The following is an 18,648-nucleotide window of genomic DNA, read 5'->3' as shown; positions in this document are numbered from 1 at the left end:
CTCCCTGACTCCACCCCATCCCCCAAAAGGAGAAAAATAAGAAGAGGGCCAGAAAGATAGTACATGGCATTTGCCCTGCATGTTGACTCCAATCTGATCCCTGGTGTCCCCCGCCCCCCTCCCCAGAGAGCCAGAGGACTTCTTCAAATGGCCCCAAACCACAAAACAAGGAAAAGAAAAAGAATGAAAGACTATTAACATTATTCCTAAGTGTTGTAGTGACGGCTGCTTATGACTATTCTTTGTACAGTACTCCAGTGGCTATTCTAAGAGAGCTGTCTTGCCTTCTTCCAAATTTGTGACAGTGTAAACTTTTCCTTCTCAAACGTTCAATGTGCTTCAGGTTCTCACTTCCTTTAGATTAAAACCACGTTAGCATTCAATACCCTCTTCAACTCTCATTTCACCTTTCTCTGTCCTTGATTCTTGCCTTGGCACCTTGTGTTCATCTTGGGGAATCCCTTCTCATCAGTGTCAATTCTTTTCTTTTCTTTTTGGGTCACACCCGGCAATGCACAGAGGTTACTTCTGGCTCATGCACTCAGGAATCACCCCTGGCGAAGCTCAGGGGTCCATATGGGATGCTGGGAATCGAACCCAGGTCGGCCACGTGCAAGGCAAACGCCCTCTCCGCTGTGCTATTGCTCCAGCCCCGTCAATTCTTTTCTATACCTCTATGCCTTTGCATTTGCTGTTCCTTATCCCCAAGACACACCCTTCCTCCAACTCTAATCTACACAGGCTCTCAGCTACCCGAAGGATCACTTTCTCCAATCTTGCCTTGGAAGCCATCCCAGGCTGAGTTATATACATAGCCTTTCTCTGTGTGTGCCTTAATCATACCTTTTTTGGTTTGCTTTTGACTGGAGCGATAGCACAGCGGGTAGGGTGTTTGCCTTGCACGTGGCTGAACCAGGTTCAATTCCTCTGTCCCTCTCAGAGAGCCTGGCATTCTACTGAGAATATCTTGCCCGCACGGCAGAGCCTGGCAAGCTACCCGTGGTGTATTCGATTTGCCAAAAACAGTAACAAGTCTCACAATGGAGACGTTCCTGGTGCCTGCTTGAGTAAACTGATGAGCAATGGGATGACAGTGACAGTGACAGTTTTGGGTCACACCCAATGATGCTCAGCGGTGACTCCTGACTGCACTCAAGAATCACTCCTAGTGGTGTTCAATGGACCATATGGGTGCCAGGTACTGTACATGGGTGAGCTGTGTGGAAAGCAAGTGTGCTATCCATTGTATGATCTCCCCAGCCCTTACATTCCTTCTTTAACACACTCCTTATACGAAGAACTGGAATGAAAATTTCCCCTAGTTATCCTAAATAACACAGCTAGTATCATTCTAGAAATATTGAAAAATAATTCATATATATATGATTTTTATTTTAGGGCTTGGTGGCAGAGTGGCAGTGGAGGGGAGATAGCATACTGCTCTCATTAGAAGGGTTATGCAACTACAAATTCTTTGGAAGATAGAATCGAACGATTGCTTTTTTTTAAAAAAAAACTATTATTACAGGACCTAGTTTGTACTCATTCAAATAATAAGAACATGTGAATAAAGACTGTTTTCCAAGGAACACTAAGGAAGGGGGAAAAAAACCCCAAATTATTGATGAAGTTCTGAAAATACCCACTTCCCAAAATGCAGTTCTCTGCCACATCTTAGTCAATTTCTATGTTCCAGGGAATTTGGTACTCAATCCCTTGTGGAGTAGTCCATCCCCTTCATTGTGCAAATGAACTCCACCTTGAGTTCTACCCAGATAGGGTTTTCTGTACCTCTGTGACTGAACACAGGTGTAGCGTCACAGAGCCAAGACTTACTAGTCTAAAAGGCTAGTTAAAATTTGTGAGTCTGTCAATGCTTACAATTTCATTTCATTTTTATAAAATATAACGCTCACTTCATCACAGTCATTGAAAATGAGGCTAGTGTAATGAGACTAAGAAATAGGACCTCCTCAAAGTTTCAAGTTATGTATGAAATATAAATACAGTAAAACTTTAAATAGGTATCCAACCAAATTTTATTGGGGTTTTCTTGCAATCTACTTTCGGCAATAAGGGAGAGTAACCATAGATCAGGTTTCATTCAACAAAGCAGTTTTAATGAATGCTTAAGTTCGGTGTTTAGCCAGCTCATCTTCCAGTATCAACTTGAGTACCTCATTGTGAAAATTTATGCCAGAATGACAACAGTAAGGCATTGAAAGATCCTAAATCATCTAAGATTAAACCATATCTTACATATAATTTTTAGGACAGTATACTAATACTCTACAATAAATAAGGATTTAAAAAATGTGTTGCTCAGCCCTTGTTGAACTAAATTCAATTACTAGCTTATTTTCTAAGTTCTCCAGTTAATAGAGGTTTTGATTATACTCAAGAACTCTAATTTTTCCAAAGATAAAAAAATTGGTTCTTATTTGTTATAACAAAAGCTTAAAAGCACATTCACACTTGTCCTTAAAATCAGGTTTACATATATTTGAGATAACTTCTCAGGCCTGGAGACATGGCTTATATGGCAAAAAATAGTAAAATGCAAACAACAATTAGAGGGCAATCTTCCCATCTCTCACTTTCTCCAAAAAGCCACACTCGGCCTCAGTGTAAAAGTTCTATTTTATTGCCATGCTACAAAATGTATGAAGTTGGCACTGACAGGGAGAAATAGAGAACAAAGAGTGGGGAGGGATAGAAGGCAAAAGATCTTGTTACATATACAAGGCTTCAATCAACAGTGGTAAAATTTGCCAATATTAAAAATGCAAACCAAAACTTTAAATGCTGATAGGAAACAGCATTAAAATACAATTTATGCATAGTACAGTATCACTTATGTCTTTTATTAGAGAAATAAGGAATGTTTATAAAAGAAATTAACCATAGGGGGTGAAATTCATATTTCATACAATTTGGCAATGGTAGTCCCACTGTTAGACAATTTTTTATAAAAGAAAAATTAAAAATCTAATAAGCTACCTTTATACAAAGTTGCTATATTTATGCCTTTATGTAGGAAAAAAACATTTATAATGCAAATTAGGACATACAATAATCTTACAATATTATACAATGTAATGAAAATAAAAACATAACACAAAATTTGTCCTTATAAAATGTATACTTTGCATTTACTAATGCAATTGTGGCACGCCGGTGACTACTGTACTATTAATACCAGTCCATTTCCACGCTTATTGTCCAATTGTCATAGAACTGCAATTGTAAAAATGCTACAAAAGAATTGTGTTATACCCCAAAAGTGAGGACGTAGAGATGTGGAACAGTGATGTAGAGAACAGGAAAGACAGACAGGGTGCTGGTTTGGGTAGAGTATACTGTGGTATGTCATAAAGTATTTGTTAATTTTTCAAGCCCAAAACATTTTCTATACATTCCGTAATTTCGTACCAATGCCTTTATTCAAATTTGGCAAACATTTGGGGAAAAGGTAATTAGTACCATATACCTCATATATCAGAAACATGAATGAGATGCCAATACATCAGTTACTTCTGAATGATTCTGATGGTATGTCTATTTCTAGGAGATTTTTATATATTTATGTATGCATATTTACACATACACACTTCAACATTGCACAAAACATCTGGGCATTATGGGTTTGGAATAGTACGGTGGGGTGGGGAGAATAGGAAGTACTTTTCAGCTTGTAAAACCCTTTACCTTGAGGCAAAAATATGGTGGTGGCACATTATTGGGAAATTATGAAAACATAAGGCCCCTGTCCCATTTTTAATAGAACATTATTGAGGTACATTTTTATATGTTGTGCCACAGATTTTCTTTTTCTTTTTTTTTCCCATGGGTAGGAAGGGAGAGAATAAACAAAGGCTAGGCTCACTTATAACATTGAACTGCAGGTTGAACATTAATATCTATAAAAACAAAGATTGCTTGGCAAATTTTCACAAGTCCTAAATGTGATCTATTCTGGATATACTGAGAAGTGAAAAGCTTTTTGCTGAGTCTTCAAGAGTAAAGTGCATATCTCATCACTCCACAGCAGCAGTAAATAAAAGGATCTATTTGCCAATCTTCCTGGAGGGAGGGAAGGCACCATATTTTTATTATCAAAGGAAGATGAAACACAAAACACAGATACTACCCATATCCATTTCCAACCCTGGTCTGGGATAAAAGCTGTTATGATTTATATGGATAAAGGGTTCTACTGGGAGGTGTGGGGGGGCGAGGGTGGGCAGGGCAGAAAAACAATGATTATATTTCTAAAACCAAAAAGTGGGATCATATATGTGGTCTATCAACAGAAGAGCATAACTAAAATTAGAGAAAATCTGAGACGTATGGCCACAACTATATGCCAATAAAATATCTCATTCTAAAATGCACCCAATATCAGATACATTCTTCCAGGACGGAGCGTAATGCCCGTGACCAGACTACTGCAAAGGATGCGGAGTGTTCTATATTAGTTTTCACTGTGTCAGAACACAGGTGATTTCCAGAAGCCACCTAAAAATTAACACCAGTTGTACACATCTTCCTAATACTTGCAGTACCTAATATTGAATTCTTAGAAGACAAAATTGGTCCCATTTTCATTTTTAAAGCACATAGTATTTAAAGCATAAACTGTACTGAGTATATTGGAGTCACCTAAAGGAATATAAACGCTAATTAGAAACTGGAGTGGAAAATGGAAAAGGATGAGGCAAAGAAATAATAGTACATATCCAATCTCCAAAATGAATAAATAGGTCAGCCCTTTCATTTGGAGATGAATGTTCTTGAAGAAAACCATGTGTACTGGTTCCATCCTAATTCTCATTCCACATTACAAAAGTCTTCACATAAATTTGGCACAATTAGCAATCTACTCTGAAGAAAGCGTAAATGGAACAATATATTAAAAATGGAAACAGCACACCTATGCCATTGCTCTTTTTAGACAACAGTGAACACTTTAGTAAGCACCAAGTTCACAAAAAAAAAGAGGGGGTGGGGGATTCTGCTATGCATATAAACCAATGGCACTGAAAATGATAGACACTTTTAATAATTTATTTTCTTTACATAATGGTCCCACTCTATAGTTCTGCTAATCCATTTACTGTCCTAGAACTAGGCTGTTTATTGAACAGGTTGGATTCTCTATGACATACTTTCATGCTAAAATACCCTTAGTTACATCTGCTAGATACAGATCATAATCTCAAACTTCCTTATACTTCAAGAAAACAATAAACTATTTCACCAGGTTACCTAACATTCTTTCTACTCTACTTTCTCTCGTCTTCTCTAATGTATGGGAAACTGGAACATTCTTGATTTTCCAAGAGTTAGATACATGGACTCTCATCAGTTTATGTAACTTCAATTAACTTTAAATCCTAAATTATGACACAATCTCATTGCTACAAGATTTCCACTATACCTGCTATGCGGGCAATAATCTGAACGGTGAAAACAAGGGATAGTCAGAGATCCGGCCAGAGCGAAAGGAGAGCAGCGCCGAGGTGCACGGCAGTGGGCGAGTACAGCTGCAGCGCGTGACTGAGGGACTCAGTGCTAAAGTGCTGGGGAGAGTGCCCACCGAGAAACAGTACCTTCGGGAACTTGTCTGGAAAGAAGCTGCTTTTTTTTTTTTTTTTTTGAGATAATTTCTGGACACAAGTGAACTTGAAAATGGAGAGAATGCTTTTATCAATGTGTAAAGTAAACAGCATATAAATAAATACTGGACAAGGGCAACCCTGTTATAGACTAACAGTAAGTTCCAAATGAACCTTCAAAACCACAATTTGACAAAAATGCAAACTAAATAACAATGAACACATAATTCAATTTCAAAAGTATATACAAACACAAACATTTTAAGTTGAAAAAAAATAGTAAGCAACAAACAAGACATCCCAAACACCAAAGGAAACTGAAAGTGGAAATCTAACGGCACAAAGGCCTCCGAAACACAATTTTATGAATCATCACCTGAAGGAAAAGAGAAATCCTTTAGGGAGATCCTGGCTTAGATTTTCAAAAGTTTTTGGGTAAAGTGACCTGAGACTGATTCTTGAGCCTACTGTGATTCTGATTAAGAGATCTGGGCATGCTCTTCACATACATCGTGAGATGAGTAAACAGAAAATTTTCTGCCTTTCAACCCACCAACAGTGAGCCATACTCATGGACACAAAACTTTCTAGAACCTCTGAAGGCAATGGAACTGCCTAGACTATAGGAGGTATGGTACTTTTGTTTCCTTTACATATGTTTTGGCTCAAGTCCAAAAGCTGGTAACTAATGAAATAAGCAATTCCTCATGTTACATGTTGGAGGCCACATACCCTGAATAGTTAATCAACAAATATTCTTTTCAAAGCCTAGAGTTATCTCTTAGCAATGCACATTATCAAGAGGTTTTTTAAAATGTTCTAAATGCCACGACTCAGACATGAATGATATGCATAAGTCCAGAATATTGATAAAAATCAACCAGCATGTCACTCACTTCAACTCTCGTTTTAAATAGGCACTGTGAAAATGGGGGTGCTGCTGTACAATGAGTACTATGTAATGAAATCAGTGTTCTTTAACGAGTACCTGCTCTACATTAATTCCCTTTAGAGAAGCACATGAAATATTCAGAAGAAAAAAAAATTTTTTATCAGTCTATATAAAAGGAATTCGTGTCTAGAAATGAAAAATGAAGCACTTGCATCTTCACTTGTAAAAATAAAACTTCACAAAGGTGCACACAACGCAGTGCTCTCCAGGCTCACATGGGCAGATCAGTACTGTTGTGTCTCGTTTTCCTCGACGTACCGTCATCTCGTGGCAGTGCCTTCTGCAAATTGGACATAGCAGCAGTTCTCTCGATGTCAATCACGGCGTACAGCTCTGTGCGCCTGGTCGGGGTCTGCGGGAGGGGAGTGGTGGGTGTTTTGGGAGTCTGAGGGTTGTCTGAGTCACTGCCACCTTCCAAGTCAACCTGTATGTAATTGAGCTGCCTGTGTTCTAAACTCGGGCGTCTGATGTCAAAATTAAAGACGGTCGGGGTACAGTCCCTCCGCCTTGAGTATTCTATTTTGTGAGCACTTGCTGGCACTGTTACATTCTCTGTATTCACATAGTTATGCATTGGATCGAGATTATTATGGTAGCCGTTCAGAGATGGGGTCTTTGGTCCTAAACTGTCATCTTCATCCCTACTGAGCTTGCGGGCTTCCCAAACTGGAGGCAAAGATGGTAAGTTTTCATAGTTTAGTAACGCAGTTCTCCTCTGAGCTGAGTTGTTGATGTTCTGGGTGTCGGAGGTACTGGTGGATGTCAGCCGTCCTCTCCTGACCCCCGAGGCACTAGGGATGGATAGCCCGTTTATATTTTCATACACCAGCTTGTTAGCAGAGGGTGCATCTCTCCGCTCATCACTGTCATAGCCAGTGTCCCACTCCGTGTTATTCGCACCACTTCCACTGACTTGATCTCTCCCAAGCTGCTCCAGTTTCTCTTTCTCCATTAATTGCTTTTGAACAGGAGTGGGGCCTAGGACAAATTTGACTCCTTCTGGTTCAAGAAGAATCTGTGGGTCCCTGTCCTCAATACCACTTGGCTCTTCTTTTGGCGTGTTGCTTTCAGCACAAGAAACCCTTGCCTCCACGGGCACATGTGCACTGGCGCGTGTTTTCCGCTCTTCCTGCACACCTGTAGTGTTGACGTAAGTATGCACCTAAAACCCCAGAAACAAAATAGCAAAGTGAATCCAGAGCTCACTTAAAAAATAAATATGTGTGTGTGTGTGTGTGTGTATGAAGAGACAGCACATATATATATATATATATATATATATATATATATATATATATGATGACGACGAGACAGTACAATGGGTAACGTGCTTGCCTTACATGCAGTTGACCTAGGCTCAATCCCTAGCACCCTGTATGGTACCCTGAACTCCACCAGGAGTGAGCACAGAGCCAGGAGTAAGCCCTGAGCACAGCTAGCTGCGCGCGCGCGCACACACACACACACATACACACACACACACACACACACACACACACAAAACCTTCAAAATCGTCTAAATACACGGGCAATTTTGTCAACTTTTTCTTCATACTTTATTTTATAAAAGCTAGATTCAGTGGTGCTTGAAGCAGAGGAAGCAAACAAGGGTACCTAGGGTTAAACTCAGAGCCTAGTGCATGCTACGTACAATATCTATCACTGGGACAATCTCCCAAGATTTACAAGGACCAGGGAGGTAGTTTGATTGTGCATACACAAGGTCCATAGTTCAATCCCCAGGACCTCAAGTTTCCCCCTCACCCTCCACAGCTGCAGCAAAACATCTCCAGCCCCCACAGCCCAGGTAAAACACCTCTTTGTCACCAGCACATGGAAGAATATTAAATAAGAAAAGATAGACTAAACATTAATTACTGGTTACATAAAGAAAGATACCCTACTAGATGTAGTAAAAGTGGTTGGGTTTTTTGTTTGTTCTGGGGCCACACCCAGAGATGCTCAGGGCATACTCCTGCCTCTGTACTCAAGGATCAGTCCTGGCAAAGCACTCGGAGGTGCTAGGGATGGAATCCTGGTCAGCCATGTACAAAGCAAGCACTCTACCCGCTGTACTATCACTCTGGTCCCTATAAAAGTTTTATGAAACATGGATATAAAGTAAACACCAACCTATAATAAGTTACATTAATAAATAAATTACTAAATTGCATTATTGGGCTCAAAGCTTTGCCTGGCATTTGGATGTCCCAATTTCAATCCCTGGTCTCCAAGTCCAATCACTGAACTATCAGGCTATCAGGACAGCAGTAAGGCTTAGTATCACCAGAATTGGTTTCTGTTCCCCCTCCCCCTCCCGTCCCTGCTAGAGAAATTTAACCACTTAGATAACTGCAATGGTGTTTAGCAAGGACCTTCACGTAAACACATTTAGCAGTCCATAAGTAAAATTTGAACAATTCCCAGATAAGATGCAAACACCGGGGGTAATTATAGTTTTAAAACCCCCTTTCAGGCTAGTACAATAGCCTAAAAGATAGTACAGTAGGGAGGACACTTGCCCTGCATGCAGTCAACCCTGGTTTGAACCCTGGCATCCCATATGGTCCCCTATGCACCACCAGGAATTCCTGAGAACAGGAGCAATTCCTGAGCCAGGTGTGCCCTCCCTCCCCAAAACCCAAACCAAACCCTTTTCTCTATAAAGAACACCTGTGCAAATCTGGATTTCTTGGTATATGTACTATCTATGCTATTTCCCTTGTGGCTTCCCACAAAAGTATCGAAACCAAATAAAGCTGATGGAAATGGACAAGAACTAGCACTGTGACATTTTCTGCTCCATGTAATCTACTCTACTGCTAGAGAACAACGCTTGCTTACTTGTTCCTCAGCCACGAGCAAAGGATGTGTGGATTCCTCGCCAACGGAGGGCAGACGAGCACTTCCCACGGAAGGATGCCTGCTTGACGGATGGGAGGAAGCATCTCCAAAGGAGGGGTAGCGGGGATATCCATTAGGTAAATTCTGAGCAGCAAACCCTGGAGCTGAGTTTTTGTTGGTTGGTTTAAGAAGAAAGGCAGGACATAGGGGTAGGGCAGGAAGGAGAAAAATGAATGAGAATTCAGTCTGCACTGAGAAGGTTAAGGGAGGTATTTCGGGTAAGATACAGCAGAAATCTGAACAAACAATGCCCCTCCGCTCTAATTTGCCCCTCACACGTTAGATCACACACTTAAATGTTTTCATACATAAAATACACATCATGCTTGTTTGTAATTGTAGCTAACAATTAAAAAAGAATAAATAAAAGAAAACCAATGTTAGCCAATGGTGGTTCCTACTATGCTATAGGTTAAATCTCTATAATCTGTATTTTATAAACACATTAATCAAAGCACAAGAGGAAACTGAGTGCTTACTTGTAGGTGTTCGAGGTGTTCTAGGCGCTTCCAATTCTGTCTGGTGATTATTTCTTTCTACAACTGGCTCTTCCACCACATTTATACTATTATTTTGCATAATCTCTTGCAGCATGTTAAATAATTCTTCTGCACGGGCACACTTGAAGGCAAAAATTCCTACAAATACAAACCAAAGGGAAAAGAGATTTCTACAACTTTTAAAAAAAGATACAGGAGCACCTGGTAAAGATCAAAATTGTCCAAGTAAGCCGCTGGGCGCCAGCAGCATGGAAGGCCATTTAAATAGATGTCTGAAAAATGAATGGCATTTCCTGTTTCAAAAGAGACAAAGTTCACAGAATCCTTTTCATTTGCCTAGGAGAGATGGTCCAAATAAGGCAGCCCAAAGCACAATGTGTAGCTTCGGCGAGTCTGCTCTCCAACAGCAGAGGGAGCCAGCACAGCACCAGGAGGCGCTCAGTGCCGCCCGCCAGGCCCTGGCTGGGCTGTTTACTGTGTTATCTTGTTTAACTATTACGTTAATTATGTAAGGTGGGGATTATCATGCTTAACTGATAGAGAAGAATTTGATGTTTGACAGGTCATGTAACTTGCCCAAGGCCATTCAACAGTAGGTGGCAAAACCCACAAACTATGTTCCAATTTGACTCCAAAGTTTGGGCTTTTGCCCTCAATATGCTGTGAACTTATTGGGATTAATCATTAATTGAAAATCTTGAAATCAGGGCTAGAGAGAAAAAAACAAATCTTAAAATCAGACTGAGTGAATATTCCGGACATAGAAAATGCGTTTCCTAATCATGGACAACTTTGTAAGGGTCTTATCTCACAGCGATTCAATAATGAAATCTTAAAAAAAACCAAAAAACAACAAAAAACCAAAAATGCATTTAAGAAAAGCTTGATGTATGAATACATAGTACACTATATCTATTGCCAATTCACTTAATTTTTTTAATCAGGAGAAAAGTAAAATAGAAAACAAAGAAAAAACAAATTAAACACATTAAAATGTGGAAAAACCAAATAAACATATAGAAAAACCGAAAGAATAATATTTCAAATGTGATTCTGTTTGGAGGAGGAAAAAAGACTACTTACCTTGTCCAGTTTGACACCTTCGACCACTTTCAAAAGAAAAGAGATTCGAATCATAGCCATAGCGTCGCAGGCAGAGGTAGTGCCATTTTACTGAGTCACGTTTGCGAGTGTATAAAATCAATTCGGTGTCTGTGAGTTCCATTATTCCAGAACCTAGCTCATTCCCATCATCATCCACATTAATGACCTAAAAGAGAATGTTTAATTAGTGATACTCTGAATGCTCTCATTAGACAATCATATACGAGGTGTACTAATTTGTACAGAAAATGTACCATTGCTGATTGGTTATTTATTCCTTTGTTAATTTATTCATTAACATATAGAGCATGGACTATGTAACCATTTACTAACCATTTCTCATCTGCACAGACCTTACATTCCTACCAGTGAGATCAGATATACAAATACCAATCAACAATCACAGATCTGTGTATGGCAATCACTGACAAATGTGTGTAACAGTGGCTGCAACCCAGGGTTGCTAGAAAGAGAAGACTTCATTAATATAAGTGAACCTTATTTGTTGAATCTCAGGAATACTTACATTTCTACAGTAAATGACATTAAGAAAGAGAGTCAGGGGATCATGAAACGTAGGGCAGGCCAACATAAACAATGCTACAGCAGAGACAAAGAAGAATGCTTACCAAGTCTGCTCGCAGAGACCAAGATACGATTGGTACAGAGTTTAACAAAAGAAGCCTTCCACTGCTGAGCTCACAAAATGGCCAGAGACTATGAAGAATAGGTAACATCCTCTAGACCCTGGGGATGGGCTAGGGACTTTAAATGTATTTTTGCTATCTAATGTTCATAGATGGGCTGGAGTGATAGCACAGCGGGTAGGGGGTTTGCCTTGCACTCGGCTGACCCAAGTTAGATTCCTCTGCGCCCCTTTCAGAGAGCCCAACAGGCTACCGAGAGAGTATCTCACCCACACAGCAGAGCCTGGCAAGCTACCCGTGGCGTATTCAATATGCCAAAAACAGTAACAAGTCTCACAATGGAGACGTTGCTGGTGCCTGCTTGAGCAAATCGACGAGCAACGGGATGACAGTGACAGTGATAAATAAATAAAAAATAAAAGAAAGTGCTGCCAGAATGGTGTGGCTAATTGGATATAGGAGACCAAAGGAAAGGAAAGAGGATTTCATACTATTAAGTGGGGGGGGGGGGCGGGGAATATCGTATTTGCTATAACAAGAGAAGGCCATCCTCAAGTGAAGGAAATTAATAGGCTCCAGAGTTAAAAGTGAGGATGTTAAGCTATATTGTGAAGTGGAAGAAAATTCAAGCAGCGAGAGCGAGAGAGGATGCAATCAGTTTTACTGACCTTAAACTTGTTCCGATGGTTATCTGGGACAGTGTCTTTATCTGGACAGCTACAACAGCTACCCATGGCTTCTTCAGAAGACCATGTGAGTGCTACATAAAAGATAATTTGGAAAAAAATTATTAGATGTCATATAAATAATCATGAAACAGAAAAAGTCTCTAGCAATCAGCTAAGAGAAGCCCTTGCATTACAGGATGAAAAAATTAGCCCAAGAAGGTTTATGACCGGGGCGAGACTTCACACAGCTAGTGACTTTTGCTTAGTGACAACAAGAATAACTGTGCAGCACACATCACAGAAACCTCAAACTTCTAGTTTAATTTTCAAAGATTCGCCTATTCAAGAATGATCTAAGTCAACCAATTTAAGGTTTCATGTGTAACACTATTTAAATCAAGGCACTCTTGGAATTTATTGTTTTTGGTTTATCAGGAATTTCATGTACCTCTTAATAATTTCCAGAGGAATGCTAGACTTCTGGCTTGACAAGTATTCCAGCTCCTTCCCCCATCCCATTCGTTTTATTTTTGGGCCGCACCCAGGGGTGCTTAGGAACCATGCAGTGCTAGCGGTCCAATGCTGTGGGCTCATGCATGCAAAGCATGTGTTCCAGCCTGTCAAGCTAGCTCTTTTCTCTTTCCCTATAGTCCATTCTTATTATTTACAATATTATATTTCATGTATTTCACAAGATAAAAGCTCAGTGATAAGAAGGGCCTAAAAAGACAACTCAAAGGAACTTACAGAATATTAGCAAATTCAAATAACACTCTAATGCTTCTTTCTTTTTTTCTTTTTTTTTTTTTTTTTTGCTTTTTGGGTCACACCCGGCGATGCACAAGGGTTACCCCTGGCTCTGCACTCAGGAATTACTCCTGGCGGTGCTCAGGGGATCATATGGGATGCTGGGAATCGAACCCGGGTCGGTCGCGTGCAAGGCAAATGCCCTACCCGCTGTGCTATTGCTCCAGCCCCTCTAATACTTCTTTCCCAAGGAAGGTTAGAGGTAAAAGATTATAGATGACAAAAAAATTTTCACAAACATTCTAGAGATAAATAGCTAAATTCAAAATATCTCTTAAACACAGAAAAGGACCTTATTATTTCAGAATAAGACACATATGAAAGGGGCGGAGAAAAGGAAACAAATGAAAAACTACTAAACAAAAGACATAAAATCCGAAAGAATCCTACTTAAAATTCTGTAGGCTCTTCATAATCTTCAGGGAAAATGTACAGCTTGTCAGGGTAACATCGCCCTTCACAATCAGTCTCTCACAGACCCTCTCCCTTCTCTCCTCACACCCTCCCGAGGCCCATTCAAGTGCTCCCCCAGCGCCATGTTCTTTCACAGGCTCCTGCTGCTTCTTTCCTTTCCCACGACTCAACTCAGGGAGCACTGTCTCCAGGAAGCCGCCGACTCCAGCCAAATGGGGGAGTGATGCTCACAGATATCCACAGAGCACCCAGGCATACGCAAGCAGTTCGCTGTTTCCTTATTCTTCCCTCTCTCTGCCTTCGACACAACAGGAAGGGACCTTGCTTTTGCACTGTCCTTGCCTAACACCAAACCTTACCACACAACAGGTGCTTCTGGTTTTTATTTATTTATTTATTTTTTAAAAGGAGATTTATTTATTTATTTGGGGTTTGGGCCAGCCCAACAATGCTCAGGGGTTACTCCTGGCTCAACAATGCTCAGCAGTTACTCCTGGCTCTGCACTCAGGAATTTTTCCCGTATAAAATATCCCTTATATGGGCCTAGGGGACCTTATGGGATGCTGGGTTCAAACACAGATCAGCCATGTGCAAAACAAGTGTCAAACTTGCTGAACATCTCTCCAACCCCTCTTCTGCTCCTTCTCATCCTAGAATTTAGACACTTTTCAGTTTTTAAAATTAGACACTTATGGAGCATTTGTTATGTCAATTAGTGTGCTTAGTGCCCTGAAAATAAAAAGGCAAAATTCCTTTTGGGCATTGTGATCAATATTGATACTGAAAGGTTATCAAGAATATCCCTTACCTAGTTTTAACACTCAGATCTAGTCAAACGTGATCATTCCCTGCTATTATTGTCATACCGGTCTCTTCTCTATCTTACCTACCCTCAGCAACACACACACTGGTTAGTTTCAACCACTGACCAGTCCTCCTAACCGATTTCCCCCGGTGATGGATATTAGTCTTCTACTATATGTATTTTGTATACCACAAATGAATGCAGTCACTTTATATCCTCTATATCTGTTCCTCTCCTTTTGACTCATTTCATTCAGTATGATACTCTCCATGGTCATCCATTGATAGGCAAATTTCATGACATCATTTTCCCCTCACAGCTGCATAGTATTCCATTGTATAGATGTGCTACAGTTTATTTATCCATTCGTCTGTTCTTGGGTACTCAGGTTTTTCCAGATTCTGGCTAAGTGAACAGTGCTGCAATGAACATAGGAGTGCAGATGGTGTTTCTGTTGTGTTTTGGATCTCCAGGGTGTATTCCTAGAAGTGGTATCGCTGGGTCAAATGGGAGCTCAATTTCTAGTTTTCTGAGAAATGTACATACTGTTTTTCAAAATGGCTAGACCAGTCAGCATTCCCATCAACAATAAAGGAGAGTCCCTTTCCCCCTACATCCACACTAGCACTGGTTGCTTTTGTTCTTCTGGATGTGGGCCAGTCTCTGTGGTGTGAGATAAGATCTCATTGTTGTTTTGATCTGCATCTCCCTGATGATTAGTGATGAACAGCATTTTTTTCATATGCTTTTTGGCATGCGGATTTCTTCTTTGAGAAAGTTTCTGTTCATTTCATCGCCCTACTTTTTTTTTTTTTCTTTTTGGGTCACACCTGGAGATGCACAGGGGTTACTCCTGGCTCTGCACTCAGGAATTACCCCTGGCCGTGCTCAGGGGACCATATGGGAGGCTGGGATTTGAACCCGGGTCGGCCGCGTGTAAGGCAAACACCCTACCCGCTGTGCTATCTCTCCAGCCCCTCATTGCCCTACTTTTCTGATGGGATTGAATATTTTTTTCCTGTAGAGTTCAACCATTACCTTGAAGATCCTTGATATTAACCCCTTATCAGAAGGGTACTGGGTGAATATCCTTTCTCATTTTGTAGATTGTCTTTGCATCCTGGTCACTGTTTCTTTTGAGGTGCAGAAGCTTCTTAGTTTTAGATAGTCCTATTTGTTTATCTTTGCTTCCACTTGCTTGGTCAGTGGCATTTCATCTTTGAAGATACTTTTAGTTTCAATATCATGGAGAGTTTTGCTGCCTTTTCTTCAATGTACCTTATGGATTCTACTTCGTCCTTTGCTTTCCTTTACTTACTCCTATATTTTATCACCTTTCCTGAACTACAATGGATAAAACCTGTGTAAATCTATACCATCTTAAGACCACAAAAAAATTAATATCTTGGCTTTGTTTTTGGGGCACACCAGGCCATGCTCAGGGTGTCACATGTAGTGCTGGGTGTCTAGAACTGAACCCGGGTTGGCTCTATGCAAGGCCAGTGCTCTTCCTTGCTGTTCTCTCTCTGGCACTCTAAATATTTAGGATCTTGGTATCAGTGAAGAATCCTGAGGTGGCTGGGGGAAAACTTGCTCTAAAAACCACAGACTGGATAGCTTTGGGGGAGATCATCCCTCCCAAAACCAGAAGGCCATTGCTAACTCCCTGAAATACTGGAATAAGACCCTCTCCTCCAGGCTGGCCACTCTCCCCCAAAACCACTCGCCACTGACTGGGCTTGCTACATGGCCAATGTAGTGAAGGCTGGCCTGGTTCACAACTTTGAGAAGAAGTTTGATGCCCTAAAGGTTCCTGTGCCAGACGAAAAATTTACTATGCAGATGGAAGTAGAGAAAAAGAAGATGTGAAAAGCTGTGCCAAGTTTCTGGCGCTCTCCAAGGCCAGGACTGAGGAGTACCAGAAGGAGCTGGAGAAGATGAAGAACATAATCCTATTCCATCGAGGACCTGACCATCGAGGACTTGTACCCAGCCTTCCTGGAAACCAAGTCAGATATGAAGAGTTGGCCCTACTGGCCTCACAAGCCCACAGAGAGTTTATAAACCAGAGTAGGGAGAAAGTGCTGGTCCTCAGATTACCAACCCTGGACATTAAAAAGAATAAGGTGGGAAACATAAATGAATAAAAACAAACAGTTTGTCCATGCTCCAGCTACCTACATTTTACTTTCATTTGTTTGCTGTTAGGGCAGCCCCTGGAAGTGCGCTGGAGCTGTGTGTCTGGGCCCCGCTCCCAGCTGTGTTCAGAGACCATGCACTGCCAGGGGTCCAACCTGGGCCTCTGTATGCAAAGCATGGGCTCAGGCTGCTGAGTTATCTCTCGGGACTAATATAAACACTTAAAAAGCAAACAACAACTCTGAGTCCCAGCAGCCTCCCCAACTGACCCCCTCTGCCATCTCTGCAGGCCCACACTGAGACCCCAGACCCTCTGCTTGCTCATGTGTGCACTTATAAGTCCTGTCACTGGGGGTAGACCAGTAAGGAAGGCAAAGAGCAACACTCAGTCTAATCCTTCAGAGAGCCCCCCACAAGGACAAGCCACAAAGATTCACCCTCAGTTCACAGAAATGGGGTTAGTCCCACTGAAGCTCCTGAAGCTCAAGGAGAAAAGATAATAGCACAGAAGGCTCCACCATACCACTGAGTTCTGCAACCTCTCAGATCATGCCTACAGATACGAGGAGGATGTTGAATAGCTCAAAGAAACTATGGGACAAATAGTAAAGTACAAGTATGAGATCAGAGATGAGAAAACTACAATCAGAAGCAACAGAAATGAAGAGTATGGTAGGTGAAAAAAAAAAAAAACTCAACAGAAGGCTTCAGCATTAGAGTAACAGCAGTGCAGGAAAATAAATCAGTGGCTTCTAAGACAAGATGCAGGAAATCTCTAACAGAAGACAGAAAAAAAGTCAGAAAAGTGGGCCATGAGTGATAGTACAGCAGTTAAGGATTTAGTCTTGCATACAGTCAACCAGGATTTGATCCAGGGTACCACATAAGGTCCCCCGAGCATTGACAGAAGTAATTCCTGAGTGCAGAGTCATGAGTAAGCCATGACTGCTTCTGAGTATGCTCCCCCACCAAAAGTCTGAAAAGAAATGAACAGCACACAGGAGAAGTACAGGATGAGCTCAAGAAAAGCAATATAAGACTTATTCAAGTTCCCAAGGTTCTATGAAGAACCACTAGTCAAAGAAATCATAAGTAAGAATTTCTTAGCGTTCAGAAGTGCAAGCACCAGATCTAAAAGGTCCAAGGGATCTCAGCAAAAATAAACCCAAATAGAAGCAGTCCAAGGCACACTGAGATCTGAATGACAAAAGCCAAAGAAAGAATACTGAAGCCAGCAAGATCAAAGATGGAATTTACAAACAAAAAAATCTCCCATCAGAAACACAGAAGAGTCTATCAAAAGAGGCTTTATGAGTCAGAAGAGAATGGTGGGTTATAGTGAGAAAAAAAAAAAGCAAAAGAAAACAACAAAACCTCAATAAAATAATACTACACCAAAAATACTCTATTCAGCTATTATCGGTCAGATATAAAGGCATGATAAAGATCTGCATGGACAAGCAACAGCCTGAACAGTACAGAAAGACTTGAAACCAGGTTTGTAAGAAACATTAAATGAGTTTTTTTAAAAGACAAGACAAAATTCGCCATACTTCGTCATTTATGGCATTTGTTCATGGGCTTATGGTTTATTTAGGGGCTGGAGACAGTACAGCGGGCACCACAGTTTGCCTTGCATATAGCCAACTTGGCTTTAATTCCCAGAATCCAATTGGGTCCCCAGAGTACCATCAGGAGTGACACCCAAGTATAGAACCAGGAATAAGCCCTAAGCACCGGCAGGTGTGCCCATTCCCCATCCACATTAAAAATAAAAAGATCTGGGGACCATTGCAATATTTGCCTTGCACGAGGCATGCCCGGATTCAATCCCTGGCACCCCTTATGGTCCCCCGAGACTGCCAGAACTGATCCCTGAGCGCAGAGTCAGGAGTAAGCCTTGAGCACCGTGAGGTGTGGTCCCAACACAAAACAAAAAGGTCTGTTTATTCCTTGCTTTCTAAGGTTTTGTACTTTTAAAATAATTGTTTATTTTTTGATGTTCTTTCTATGTCTACTCAAAAAACAACTTTTTTTTTTTTTACTTCTGACTTACTTATACAGATACTTAAGCATTATCTATACTTTT

At 40.8% G+C, this 18,648-nt stretch overlaps 1 protein-coding gene and 1 pseudogene across 6 annotated transcripts in view; one reads left to right on the top strand and one right to left on the bottom strand.

The window, feature by feature from the left end:
• Positions 1–2,032: 2,032 nt before the first annotated feature.
• FRS2 (fibroblast growth factor receptor substrate 2) overlaps positions 2,033–18,648 on the bottom strand; it is a 130,474-nt gene continuing 113,858 nt past the window's right edge. For all 6 annotated transcript variants that reach the window (XM_055118242.1, XM_055118245.1, XM_055118247.1 and 3 more), the window contains 5 exons: positions 12,394–12,485; positions 11,058–11,244; positions 9,954–10,112; positions 9,415–9,578; positions 2,033–7,732 (listed from right to left, as the gene is read on the bottom strand). In XM_055118242.1, coding sequence (XP_054974217.1) covers positions 6,782–7,732; positions 9,415–9,578; positions 9,954–10,112; positions 11,058–11,244; positions 12,394–12,459 — 1,527 coding nt within the window. In that variant the 5' untranslated portion in view covers positions 12,460–12,485 and the 3' untranslated portion in view covers positions 2,033–6,781. The remainder of the gene's footprint in view (positions 7,733–9,414; positions 9,579–9,953; positions 10,113–11,057; positions 11,245–12,393; positions 12,486–18,648) is intronic.
• Positions 13,628–16,484, top strand: LOC101542554 (ATP synthase subunit d, mitochondrial-like; annotated as a pseudogene).

This window comes from Sorex araneus, chromosome 10, assembly GCF_027595985.1.
Source record: "Sorex araneus isolate mSorAra2 chromosome 10, mSorAra2.pri, whole genome shotgun sequence".
Classification (NCBI taxonomy): domain Eukaryota; kingdom Metazoa; phylum Chordata; class Mammalia; order Eulipotyphla; family Soricidae; genus Sorex; species Sorex araneus.
This window is presented reverse-complemented; position numbering and strand designations above follow the sequence as displayed.